Source organism: Macrotis lagotis, chromosome 8, assembly GCF_037893015.1.
Source record: "Macrotis lagotis isolate mMagLag1 chromosome 8, bilby.v1.9.chrom.fasta, whole genome shotgun sequence".
Lineage (NCBI taxonomy): Eukaryota > Metazoa > Chordata > Mammalia > Peramelemorphia > Peramelidae > Macrotis > Macrotis lagotis.
Window position 1 is genome coordinate 195,500,543 of NC_133665.1, and position 14,141 is coordinate 195,514,683.

The 14,141-nt window shown below is 45.5% G+C and overlaps 1 protein-coding gene across 12 annotated transcripts in view; it reads right to left on the reverse strand.

Moving 5' to 3' along the window:
* The window catches only part of ARPP21 (cAMP regulated phosphoprotein 21), a 100,240-nt gene that overhangs the window by 68,536 nt on the left and 17,563 nt on the right, over positions 1-14,141 (reverse strand). For 6 of the 12 annotated variants that reach the window (XM_074199323.1, XM_074199320.1, XM_074199318.1 and 3 more), the window contains exons 9-10: positions 2,673-2,781; positions 997-1,098 (exon numbers count right to left, since the gene is read on the reverse strand). In XM_074199323.1, the coding sequence (XP_074055424.1) occupies positions 997-1,098; positions 2,673-2,781 (211 nt within the window). The remainder of the gene's footprint in view (positions 1-996; positions 1,099-2,672; positions 2,782-14,141) is intronic. The other 6 variants (XM_074199330.1, XM_074199327.1, XM_074199326.1 and 3 more) reach the window with 1 other exon arrangement.

Sequence of the window (14,141 nt, forward strand, 5' to 3'; positions counted from 1 at the left end):
GCTTTAGGGATGACTGAGTCCTTGAGGACGGAGCTCACAGGCCCCAGCACTGATAAGGGAGGGAGGGAGGTACCAGCTGCTGGCTTGAGGAATTCCCAGGCCAGGCCTTCTGAGGGCTCAGAGATATTTGAGGAGGGTGGTGGTTAACCCACTATTTCTCTGTGATTGGAGCCAACCAAGGTCACACTTTCAAGGGGTATTGGACAATTTGGTGACACCATGGTCATGATTCATTGCATAGGGAAGGGCAGATGCCAGCTACCTTTAAATCTGGAGTCTCAGCCTTAATTTCCTGATTTGTAAAATAGAGAGGTTGTACTAGTTTCCCCTAAGGTTTCTCTCAGGAGCAGGTCCTAGAGATCCTCTTTCTGTAAGAATTGGGTGAAAGAGGGGTGTGGCATGTGTGTGGATCACAAGCAAGGGGTATCACTGCTGACCTTTTCTATCAGATGTCTGGGGCTTCAAGGAATCAAAATAAAAATATTCTCTCTCTCTCTCTCTCTCTCTCTCTCTCACACACACACACACACACACACACACACACACACACACACACACACACACACACATACTCCCTAGAATATGAGGCTTTTCCTCCCAAATAATTTCTGATCTACTAAACCTTTTAATTCTGGGTTCTCTCTCTCTCTCTCTCTCTCTCTCTCTCTCTCTCTCTCTCTCTCTCTCTCTCTCTCTCTCTCTCTCCAGGTCCATGTCTTCATGGCCCTTAGGAGTCATCCTTCAGACATACTCAGTGAGCCCACCCAGGCCTAGCTCTTCACTATTCTCTCCTTTCCCTAAGACCCAGCTCACCCCCTACAGCTCCACCTGATGCCCCTGACTCCACTCTCCTTGCTTCCTTCCTTCTCTGGCATGGCAGCCGGGCAGTCCAGCCCCACAGCCAGGGAAGGACTCTAGGCTCCATCTCAGAGAAGGCTACTAGTCTGTTGCTGAGACCATTAGGGTGCTGAAGAGGCAATTAAAACAACTACTCACATCTTGTGCAAATATTCTCTCCCTCACTCTCTGATACTCCTCTTCTCTCTCTTCAATTGATTTACTTCGTCTGTCATCTCTAAATGGATGAATTCTGTTTTGCTGAACAGAAAGAAAAATCAGGAGGGTTACCCAAGCAGAGCCGAGAACGGCAGCCGTGAAGTCACTGTCAGTGGAGAGTCAGAATGGGTTGATGGGAGCTGTGTGTGGGCATGTTTGTATAGGGGGAGAGAGAGGTCAGCCCAGTGTCAGCCCAGGTGGTCTTTGGGCTCACAGGGGGGCAGACTTATCGTTATCTAAGTCCCACTAAGGAAAGGAGTTGGGAATCCCCTTGGGGGGCCTAGGGGTCAACTTAATGATTGATGAAATGGGATGAGGAAATAAGAATGCTGAGGAGTAGAGATGACTCCAATCTCCTACTCCATCACCTTCCCAGAAGCTTAAGAGACTCCCAACTATATTGAGATCTTTATTGACTTTTAGCTATGGGCCCCCATCTTCTCTAGTGGTTCCCAAAGAGTTCAGCTGAAGAGTCGCTGGTCAGTGCCTTAGCTGGGTTCCTCAGAGCTCTTCTCTAGTTTTGGCTTCCCTGACTAGATAACTCCTTCGGCTTTCATCCACCCACCCTCCCATCCATCCATCCATCCAACCATCAATCCATTCATTCATTCATTCATTCAGCATACACTGACAAAGCACCTGCTTTTTGTAGGGTGCTATCTTCATAGCCAACATTATCTGAACCATGATATGATATGGCTGGGTAAAAAAGATAAAAGAAATGGGGGAAGACAAGGAAAATGAGTCCTTATTAAAATTCTGAGTCAGAAGTTCACTGAATAGTTTGGGATGCCTTCCTGAAATCTCTCAGTGGGAGGATGAGTTGAGATGTCTCTGGGAAGGCCAAAATCATTTCCTTGCAAACTCCATTTGGGTGACTTGAGAAGTGAGGTGTCATCTCCCCTGGTGTTGCATTCTCTTCTCCAATGACTCTTTGCCTTATTTTCCCTTGCTCCCAACCCCCCACTCACTCTGTAGGGTCTCCAGGACACCCCGGTCAGAGTGGCCTGGCTTGGCCAGTCTTGCCCAGTCCCCACACGTTGCCTTGCCCACGAACACGCCCTGTTACTGGGTCACAAGCAAGGAGGCACAGAGTGGGCTCTGGCCCGGTTCATGCAAACAAGCCAAGAACTGACAGCGACGGGGGAGGGTGGCTCAACTATGGCACTGCCTCTTTTGGTGGAGACTTAGGGGAGAAGGGTTTCAAAATCCACCTGGCCTCACCATGGCAAGGTTGGCTCTTTCCGGCTATCCCGGGTGACCCTCGGGCGTACTGCTGAGCCTGTTCATTTGGTGCTGAAGGCCACTGGACCAAGCTGTAGGAGTGGAATGACTGCCAGAGTTACACAGACATCTATCTCCCCAGGCTGCGACTGGGGGATCGCGTGGACGCCCCCCAAGCTCCCCCCATGCAGCCGGAGCAGCGCCAAGCCACCCCCCCCATGCAGCACCAGTGCCAGCATCAGAGGGCAGGGCAAGGCAGGGAGGGCCAGGCCCGGCAGCAGGGGTCTGGATGGGGGCAGAGGCAGCCAGAGGAAACACCAGGGGAGCAGCAGACAGCCCCCCTGCCCCCACAGCACACGCTTAGCCACTCTCCCTCCCACTGGAGAACCAACCTGATTGTCTTCTTTATCAATACTAGAGTTAGCTCGCTTCAAGATAAACCGCTTCTGGGATTCTTCACCTTTGTCATCTTTTAAATGTTCACAGAACCTTTGCTCTGGTCTGCCAGCAAAGGAAAACACACCAAATAAAGAGATTTTTCCCCTTTTAGAGACATCATTTCCTGCTGTCCCCCCAGCCTCCCCCAACACACACACACAGAGCCCCTCCCCATGCCCTAAGACATCAACTCCAAGAATTACCGGGCAGGTTGCACCCTGAGTCACCCAGGCTGCCCTGGGGTTCCTGCTCTGGCTGGGTGGGCTTTCTGCTGGCAGGGACCCTGTCAGTCTGGGTCCAGGGGTGCTCCCTGGGGCAGAAGGACAAGGAAGCACTGCCCCCTCCCTTAGATGCCACTCAATTCTTCCATCCATGATGCTGACCTTCACTTTGCCTACATTTTACTGAAGCTTGTTCAGGCTCATCAATGGAAGAATTCAATTGGACTTCATCAATCTCTTGTCTTAATGAGTCAGTGTGAGTGTTCTCTGGGCACTCCCAGGGTGAGCATCAATGGGCACACAGATAAGGGTTTGCTGAATGGGGGACTGTCCTGTGCTTTGTCAAGGGCTGCTCCCCAGTCTTAACAGTTAATTGGGGGATTAAAATTATTTTGCTTAAATAACTTAATGGTTAATTAGCCTGGAAACAAAAATCACCTGTGAAGGATCCATTAGTCAATTGATTTGAAGTCCCCCTAATCATTCTCATTTAGGTGTTTTGCTACTGGATACTGGACTCAGGAAGTGGGGATCAGTGACAAGCCTAAACCACCAAGGAGCTACCCTGCCAGCCAACCCTTCACCATCATCTGGCCCCTCCTCAGACTTTCAATATTGGCTTTGAGAAGCATTTCTGGTGAATGGCCCTGGCATCCTGGATATGTTTGTCCCAAAGTACCTTTCAAACATCCTTCAACCTCCTTCCTCCTATTTCTCCTGTCTACATATGGAAATACCCTTTGCAGACACCAGAGCAGACTCAAAGGTAATAACTATCTAGGATTACATTTTCCACAGAATTTTCTCAGATACTCTTAGTTGAACCTTAGAACAGTCCTCAGAGCAGAAGAGTATAACTACCCCCATTTTCCATATGTGACATAAGTCATAAAGATGATAAGCCTTTGGATAGAGGTCAAGACATGGAGTCACAAAGACCTACTCTACTTTCTACCTATGTGGCCCTGGGCAAGTCACTTCATCTGTTTGCCTCAGTTTCCTCGTCTATAAAATAATTTAGAGAAGGAGTTGTCAAACCACTGTAGCATCTCTGCTAGCAAAATCCCAATTGGGCACACAGAGTAGGACCCAATTGAAATGACTGAAGAGCAGAAAGGCAAATAACTTGCCTTCCCAGGCTCCCCAGCTTCTCCCAAAGCTCTGTTGGAGAGGGCCACTTGCTGCCTGAGGGTTTCTCTTATTTCTCCCTGTTAATGGTTTATCTCTCTCTCTCCTGGACCTGCTAGGTCTCTCATGTCTGCCTCTATGGTATGTCTTGGTCCTTGGCACTGCCAGCAGAATGCCAACTCTCTGAGGCCAGGTTTGCTGCTTTTTGGTCCCTGGATTCAGCACTGACCTTGACTAAATAAATGGAGATAAAGGGAAGCGGGGAAACCCAACAATGCTTTCCCTCCTCCCCACATTCTTGTGAATTCACTATTGGTGATAGTCTCCAAGGCTCAATGGCACCATAGTCTTCCTCCTGCCTGCCTCTTCCTTTGCACACACATCACTACCGTGGTGGGTCACAGGGTCCATACAAGAAAGACTGTCTTGTCACCCCCCACAGAGGAGTCCTTCTCCTCTATCCACATGGCCACGAGCCTTCACTCCTCCAGAGGCAGCCCACTGGACACCTGCATTTGGTCTGCCCTAAGCCAGAATCTCCCTTTCTCAATTCACTATAGATTGTTCTTGTGCCATATTGTGGAAGGGATGTCACATGAGGCAATAGATGGCTCCTCATGAGGCTCCCAAACTTGGCCTTCATCTCCAGCTCAGGGTTTAGGACCCTCCTCATACTTGCTCAGACTATGGGTCTAAAGATGCTGATGGGACATTTCCCAGGAGCGAGGCCTTGAGTTTCTTCAAGAGGAGTTTTTTGATGTTTTGTAAAGCCTCAACTGATGAGACAAAGGTGGAACGGGGGAAGTTTGGGAGTCATATATGTCTGTCTACACACACACACACACACACACACACACACACACACACACACACCACCCCATGCAGAACAAAGGAGTTGGAAAGACCTGAATTCAAATCTGAATTCAGAGACTTACTAGTTGTGTTACCCTTGACAAATAATTTAATCCTTTTGTATCTTGGTTTCCTCATCTATAAAAAGGGGATAACAATGACATCTTTCTCATGGGATTGTTGTAAGGATCAAATGAGCTACATATGTTGATGTTGATTCTTCATTTTTGAAGAAGACCATATCAGGGAGGTGAAACCATGACAAGTAAACATATTGGATCTGAGTAGGGGGCCTAATTCACCATTCTCATTCTTTCCTCCAGAGCCACCTGGGTCCAGTGGCCAGATATGAATCAGGATGACTGGAGATGGCCCTGGATGTGAGGCAATCAGGGTTAAGTGACTTGCCCAAGGTCACACAGCTATGGCTGCTGAGGAGAGCACTTTTCTCTCAATCCCTTTAAGAATTCAGAGAGATAAAACAGATGCCTGTGGCCTTGGTCAGGGAAACCTTATGGTGATTTTTACAGATTTTCTAGAGCAGGGGTGGGAATGTCTGGCCATATTAGGCTGGCAAAATCATTTGGTCTGGTGCTTCCAAGGCCAGTGGGTCTTGGAATTCAACAAATCTAGGAGCTTTTTAGGTATAAATTAGTTAAAGGTTTGACTATGTATGACTATGAATGCTGTTATAAATATCCAAATGGGCCTCAGCAGAAAAAAGGTTCCCCATCCTTGTTCTAGAGGAGCATTCCTCTGCTATCAGAACAGCCAATACCATTTTTCTATTCTAAAACAAGGACCATGGTTCTCATATCCGAATACTTCCTGCATGCGTCTTCCCTTTGCCTTCCAAAGGTGCTTGATACTTGATGCTGTGGCCACCAACCCACCTTCCCTCACTCTTGGACTCCATTTGCTGACCTAGCTACCTTGTTTTCCTTTCATGATTCCTTCCCCCAGATCTGACACCCAAATAGCTTCATTTATGGGTAACAGAACTAAAAAGACAAGCAGTTTCTACCAATGGTCCCTTTCAGTGCCTCCTGTTCTGCCCAGGTTCTTTGGGACCCTGTTTAATGGGCCTTTTCAATGTTCAGGTAAAGTTTCGTCTGGATGCACAAGATAAAAGAATTACAAATTACAAATTAAACCTCTTATATACAAATGCAGTTATAAAAATAGAGTAGGTTTTTGCAAATTTAAGGAACATAGGTTCCTTGTATTTCCTAAGGTTCCTGAAAATGTCCTTCCATGTCATCATCTTCAGCTCTCTTTGAAGACTTTCCCTCATGTTCTTCCCTACATGTGAAAGGAAGCTAGAGCTCTTTGTTTGAAGTAACTAAAAGGATCATTTCCCCATGATAGAAGATTTGCATTTCTATCAGGGATGGGGTTTTGCCATTTTTTAAAAGTCTCAGTTTGAAGTGGGGGTGGGGGAAGGCAGGAAAACTTTGGGGCAGGACCTGGGCAAGAGGTTCAGGTTATCTCTCTCTCTCTCTGTCTCTCTCTCTCTGTCTCTCTCTGTCTCTCTCTGTCTCTCTCTCATACCCATACATGTATACCCAAATAAACACATATACATAATTTCCCCTGTCAATTCCAGTCAGGATTTTTGGGTAGAATTGAGAGGCAACCCACTGATCATCTTATAGCACTGAACCTAACCAGGACCCCCAGTTACCTCTGTTTCTCCCCTCTGACTGGTTTCTGATCAGTCTCAAACCTTGCTTGGTCATTGACTCACAACCCTTCCCCCTATGGGCCATGTGTTTCTGCCCAGCCTCTCCTCACACTCCTTCACTATCAACCAGTGTCCTCTTCCCCTTCCTTCAGTGAATCACAGCTGACATTTATATGGTGCCCAAACATTCATAAAGTGATTTGCATACATTATTTCATCAACCAACCATCCAGATAACTTCTCAGCCTCCTTTTCAGGAGTCAGTCTATCCTTCTCTCTCCTCCACTCTCACAAAAATTCACTCCAAATTCTACAATATAACCTGGAAATGGATGGAGTCTCCTCTCAGATTCAGAAAGAATTTCTGCAACCCCTATTCATCTTGGGTTCCTTGCTATACTCAATGTAATCAAATTATAGTTAACGATGCTTTCTTCCTTAAAAATGGAAAGAGAATTTCTCTCCCCTCTTCCTAACTTCTAATCTGACCCTGCTGCTTTCACCTGGGTCTTTCTTGCCTCCAACTGTGCAGAGGGCAGGCACTGGGGCATTCACAGAGGACATAACCCTCCTGAAGCACATGGCTCACCCTCTCCCATGTTCCCCTCTCCTCATCAAAAACCCTTCTATGATCCCTCTTGTCTAAAAGCAATGGAGCCTGTGCAAACGAGATGCAAGGAGAAAGAGGAAAAAAGAGAAGAAAAATTGAGCAAGAATCACTGAAATGCTTTATGTCTGCCACAGTTAACACAAGTTTTTAAGTCATGATGGATCTCACTTTACACAACCACTGTGAGTGGAATGACTGAACAACAAGGCATTTCAGAGTGAGAGGTGGGGCAGCTAGAGCACTGGCCCTGGAGTCAGGAGGACCTGAGTTCAAATCTGATCTCAGATACTTAATAATTTCCTACCTGTGTGACCTTGGGCAAGTCACTTAACTCCACTGCCTTGCAAAACCCCCCCAAAATAAAAAAAACAAAGTGAGAGGCAGTCATGGTCTACTGGTTAAGGCATGGAACTGGGGGGTCTGAAAGACCTGGGTTCTAATCCCTAGGTAAACCATTTATGTTCTGAGGAGGGTAGATTCAATAGTCTCCACTGCTCCTTCTCTTCAGTCTGCAATTATTATGGAATGGTGAAGTATTCTACAGAAGCTCCCACCTTAGAAGATCTCTGCAGGACATTGGCAGCTGTTGTTCAGTAGGCTTTGACTGATCGGCTACTTCTGAGATGCTTGATATCTTTGAAATTCCTTCCGGTGGGGAAAAACTCACTGGCCCTCCATGGCCTGCTTGGCATTCATGCATTTTCATTCTCTAGGCTGCCATGGAGCAGGACTCATCTCTAGGCTTGTCAGGGTTAACATGGAGAATCAAAAAGATGCCAAATCCTAGTGCATATTGCTGCTGATTCGTAGAATGATGTTTCTAAAGAAAACACACCTTGGTTTTCCATGGGAAAGTGCCTCACCATCAATCCCTCCATGTATAGCAGTATTCTCATAAAGTCCCTGGAGTGTAAAACAGGTCTTGACATTTATTTTTAGGTAAATGAATTCTTTCCTTCTGCCAGCCAACTCACCCACCCTACTAAGATTGAGTCTGAATCCAGAGGGTGACTGCTTTGGGGGTGAGGGGTACTTGCTTCTTCAGAAGGAGATAATCCATGTCTCCAAAACTTCTTCTTGTTCACTCTGTCTTAAGCACTCAGCTTGAGAAGTCAAGGCAACAGAGATGCCCAATGTCACACATGGTCCCTTGAGTCATGGACCCAGTAATTGCAGTCCGTGACCTGCATCAGAACAGCTGATCATCTTACTTAGAATCCAGAGGACCTCATCTGGGGAAGAGGAGCTCACATATGGCAGCAACCATGTCAGACTAGGCTTGTTGTCAGCCAAAGAGATATGGGTTCAATCGAAATGTTCTTTCTTCCCATCTGTCTCACAAGACTCACTTCATTGGCTGCCAAATCACCAAATAACTCAATGCCTTTTCCTGGAGTCCTTATGGGGGTCCTCTCTGGGGGATCACCTCAGAGATAGTGGTGTTTAAAGTTTGGAGTAGCCTGTGATGCTCTCCAGGGTTCCTCAATGAAGGCTTCATTGGAGACTCTCTCTCATAGCTCCGATGTCCTTCATAGGAACCTCCCTTTCTCTTAGGAAATGGAACTGAAGGTTGGTTGCTGCTGAGCCAGGATCATTTCACTGGTCAGACAACTCCCTCTTCTGAGTTGGGGCCATCTGGCTGGGAAAAGAAGGGCTGCCTGGGACAAGAGGATCCTTGAGGAAGATAGTTGGGATTATTAATTCAGTCTGGTCTGAAAGGGTCAAGGCCAAAATCTTGCCTGACAAACTTCACCCTATAGAGACTTGCATGCTCAGCACTATGTCCAAAGTCTCCTCCCAAGGCAGGTCTATAGCATCCAAGGATCTCACCTCTGATGGCTTTTCCAGGCCAAGCTCACAAAGGGCAGATTTTCTTCTTCCTACCTGTCTTTGGCACAAGGAACCATCCTTCTTGGTTTTGGTCTTGGGACAGTCTATTTACATAGACAGTCTATTTACATATTTACTTAGCCATTCTATGTTCAACTTTCCTAATCATAAAATGGATAGCTTCTTAGCAGAAATGGTCCAAAGGCAAATAACCAAATCTGTGGGAATACTCTTGGAAACAAAGAGGTTTCTGCACACACTGACAGTGCCATGGAGGAAGCCACAGAACCCAGATTTTAAGGGCTTCAGAAATATTGTGCTGCAACAATGAAGATAAACTCCAAGGAAGGGTAGGGAGGAGAAGGTAAGAGAACTGGGATAGACTGTCCTTCCCTAGGCCATGGGGTGGGGAACCTGAGCATCATGCCTTTGTCCACCTTAGTCTGAGCTGGACAAAGCATCCACCAGATCAGGTGGGCTGAGGTCTCATCCACCAGGTTGACTCTGGTATAATTCCCAGTGTTCACCAGGAGAGTCTCAGGGGTTTGTAACTGCCAAGGCTGTGATGGCCTGGAACCCTCAGATTGTAAGAATTATCCCTAATCTGCTGTTGCATCACCCAGGAACAAGATCCAGCACTCATTGACTGTGGTCAGTGGTGAGCCTTTATTTATCAGAAACCACCCATATAACTAAGCATATTCTCCTAAATATTGATCTCTGTGGAGGAGGAATCATTGTGCCCACCCCTAACAACAAAGAACAACAGCCCGGCCTTGCCTAGCCTCATCTACACATTCCCCAGAATGTTCCAACAGAGGACTGACACTGCCTCCCTCTCCAGTCTTGCCCTCACACCCCTTCTGTCTGTCCCATAGTCTCTGTTAACAAATCCTCTGGCCTGGGGGGTCCATAGGGAGGGGCATCCCACTTCTCTTTGTAGCACCTGCCTGAGACAGAGGATCCAAGTCATCAGGAGTGGGTGGTGAGAAAGAAGACAAAGGAAAAGAATGAGAAGATGACAGCCACCGTGGGGGAGGGAGGCATGGCAGGGAATTGCTCCCACAGCTAAATGGTTTGAAAGCTCAAAGAAGGGGGAGAGAGAGAATCACAGAGGCTCGCCCCCTCAGTTTTCAGATGAGGTGACTGAAACTCGGAGTAGGAGCTGTCATGCTTGGGAAGGGGTCACCAAGTTGCTAAGAGGAGAGTCACCCTTCAGTCCAGCTCTCCTGTCACCCAGACCAGGGCTCAGCTCACAGCTAGGCATGTGTATGGCATTGCACCCAACTGGCCTCAGTTCTCCACAAGAGCCCACACAAACTCCTTGGTTCTAGTTCCAAGCCCAAAGACCTGTAACCTAGGGTCACACCGGCCTCTAGAATTCTTCCTTAACATCAAGAGGGGCTGGGGATGGAGCTTAGAAGATTCTTTCCTCCCCTTATGAAGAAGTAAAAAGTCTATTAATATATGAAATCAATGCAAAAATAAAAGTACAAAAGCAAGGTGCTAGAAGAGAGATAGAGAGCCATAGAGGCAAAGAGACAAACATAGAAAGAGAAGAGGAGGAAGAGAGAAAGATGAAGAAGAAAGAGGAGGAGGAGGAGAAAGAGGAGGAGGAAGAAAAATAGGAAGGAAGAAGAAGGGAGAGACAGGAGGAAGAGAGGAAGGGAGGGTGAAAGGGGGAGATGAAGGGAAAGTGGGAGAGAGGTAGGGAAAGAGATGAAAACAGAAAGACAGAGACAAACAGAAAGAGAAAGAGACATACAGAAAAAAGGGACAATATTTTTCTCTTCACTTATAGATTTTGAAAAATCTTATATTGAGGATGATTTAATTAACAAATCACATGAAAAACAGCTTATGATTCCTCAAAGCAGTAACTCCCTGAGATGCTCAGGCTTATGATTACTTCCCCCAAACAACAAAGTGAAAAGAAAGCTCTGAAGTCCCTGCCCCTGGCATGGACCTTTTCTGAGCAGCTCTGGGGTTGCTGAACCTGGGCATGAAGACCAAGGCCCCCACAGCAGAAGGAAGATGCAGAATGCCCCAAGAACATACATGGGCAAATCGAGTGCTCAGAGCTCTGAAGAGGCAGCCTAGATAACCTGAGACCAGTGAGTCAGCAAGCATGTATTAGGCACTCCTGGGCACTGTGCCAATGATAGGATATAACTCAAGACCATAGTAGAACCATTCATCAGAATAGTCACTCTCTAGTGGGTCTAGAAATTTTTCAATGATTTCATCATAGAAAGGAGATATAAAGGAACCATCCTCTCCAAGGAATCCCTCAATCATTAAGTCCCAATGATCAGAGCATAGGATTTATCTGTGATCTTCCCCTGCCCCATACCCCCACTATAGGTCTGACCCTATTGAGCACTGGAGAATAAATGCTGTCTATACACAAGGAATGGGACTTCCAGGCACAGGAAAGCTCAATGTCAATACATGAAACATATCCAAAGAAACTTTGGACAACCTTAGCCATGACAGTAGATTATTGAGCTTGTCCAGGCTACTGTGGGTATTTGGAGTTTCAGTAACTACCAAGCAATGAGGAAATGGGAGCTACAAATGATTGTATCATTATTCTGCTGGAAAGCATTTAATTATATAATTCTGTTCTCATATATGTGTGTGCATTAATTTTGATATGTTAAATGACATCATGGAATGACTAGGTTTTTTGAAGTATTTGAATATTGGAACAATGCATAACTTGGAAAAAAATGAGACCTTGGAATCTAAAAATGCAAGTGGCCAATGGGTGTGAATGGGCATAAAATGATGGAAGACAGTAGAAAATCCCCAGATTTGAATGGCCTTCTCTAGGTAGCTTTTATTTCTAAGATATGGAAGCAACTCCTTTCTAGTAGGTCCTAATACCCATCTGGAACTTTCTGCTGTCCCAAGACGGTTTTCATAGCAACTCCTAAGCATGGCCTGTGACTGTTCTCTTCTGATGGAGGCCTCCCCTTGGGAGTCATTCAACATCTTCCAGACCACTCATGCTCCTTCTCAGTGCTACCCTTTGACCCATACTCTTCACTCCTTGATACCCTTTAATGGACCCTACTACCTACCAAAAATCCAAACTAATAATTTATTGGAATTCTACTGCAAATGGACAATGACTTGATCAATGAATAAATCTATTTATCACTATCAATACTGTGAGTTAGTCCTTAGTCTCTAGTAAATGACTTATTCAGCCTTCATTGTTGACTTCTGGAATGAAACAAATCGTGAGCAGAGGTGAAAAAGTTGCTTATGAAAAGGAAGAGTGAGAATGACCTCATGTATACTGAAAAAAGAGAAGCATTTGTTATTGACAAGAGGCATATGGCAAACTGGCAATCAAACTCCAGGAGGGGGTTCAGTTTTCCGGAGAAAAGCCAGCAAAAGGGAAGAAATAAGAAACAGAAAAATACCAGGGAAAAAAGATTAAAATGACCAGAGATCATAGGAGGAAAATAATCAGCTAAAAACCTTGAACATATATCAGTAAATCAGTAGGAATGATATTAATAACAGAAGAAACTATGGTTTCCAGATCATCTTAATGAGTCCAGACATCTCTGAATAAATATTGCAAAGAAATGGAAAATAAATCACTGCCTGATGAGGATGAGGACCTTATGGATCCCTAAGAGAGTGTGGAATCACAGCAAGCTGTATCAGAATGGTTTAAGAGACAAAGAACTGCGAACACAGGGTATATAGACTTCACAATAGAAATAGTTGGGAGAATTAAAACAACAGAATGTGACTTCATGGTGGCAAATCTCACCAAAGAAACAAGAGAAAGAACAATGGATTGAGAATGTAAATATGTGGAAGTCAAGGACAATCTGAAAGAAGAGAAGTAAAACAGTAGGAAAGTTAAGTCATAAGTAATAATGACTACTTTCAAGCAGCTGCTTGCAAGTAAGTCTCCAAAGACTTAAGGACCATCTGTTCCAGAAGAAAACAAGCAAAAAAAAAAGTTCTCAAGGAGAGGAGAACAGGGCCACCAAGATTTTTTTTCTGTCCTCCTCCGATGTCACTTGTTAGGAAGAAACACCATGCTGGAAAGAGTTTAGGAGGGTCAGATTGCGGGGTTTGCCTTGGCCAGCAAATCATAATTGCTCATCTGTACTGCCCTTGCCTGGTGAGCTGGATTCCCAGGTAGGAGGCCGAGAATGATGAGAGGTTCACAGCCTGTTGGTGCGTGCCTCCTTATTTAGGAGGGAGTATTCATTCCACCAAACCTGTCTTTGTAAAGGTGATTCCCAACATCCTTCATCCTGCTGATTACACATAGAAATGGTTTCCTATTGAGAGAGATGACACTTATCTCCTGTTTCAGATCAACAAAACCATCTCCTTCAGCCAATCCTAGTCTTCCAGACCCAATTCTTGCTGGTACTCCTTCACTAAATGCCTAAATTTTACCTTGACCAGAGCTATCTCTAAATTGTGGTCACGAATCACTCTGACATGCAAGGTGGAGGAAAGTTCAGCCTGAATTGCAATGAGATGACAAAATGTAATGGAGGTCCTCAGAGGCATTGGACTACCTCTGATGGTTTGTTTTGACTACTTTCTACTTGAATAATCTCTGAGTGCCCATTCATGGGGCAGAGATCCCATCATCAGTAGAAGTCTGAAGATGGAGTAGCCCTAGTCCTTGAGAGAGAATTGAAATTAATTAGGAGGAATAAAAATAATTTATTAATCCTTTACTGTGTTCCAAGTTCTGTGTCTGGGGGGCCTTTGTGGAATGTAACCAGGCTACTCTTCCTTAAAAATTTAAGATATTCAGTGTCACCCCTGTTCCTAGCCTGAGAATTCTAATACCTTAAGTAATGTGAATGGGAATTCTACAAGATGGTCAGTGATGGATTGTTAGAGGTCAGAGTACTGATCTGGAGAAAGGGACCTGAGGCATGAAGCACCTATTTGTCCTTCATTCTCTGTGTATCCTCAGGTAAATCACTTGCTCATTTGCTTCCTATTTTCTCATCTGCCACATGGAGTTGACTTAGTTGGGCTCATCTACTTGAATTCATTGATGCTCCACAAAATGGGCAGGTAGAGGCCTGAAAATCTGAAT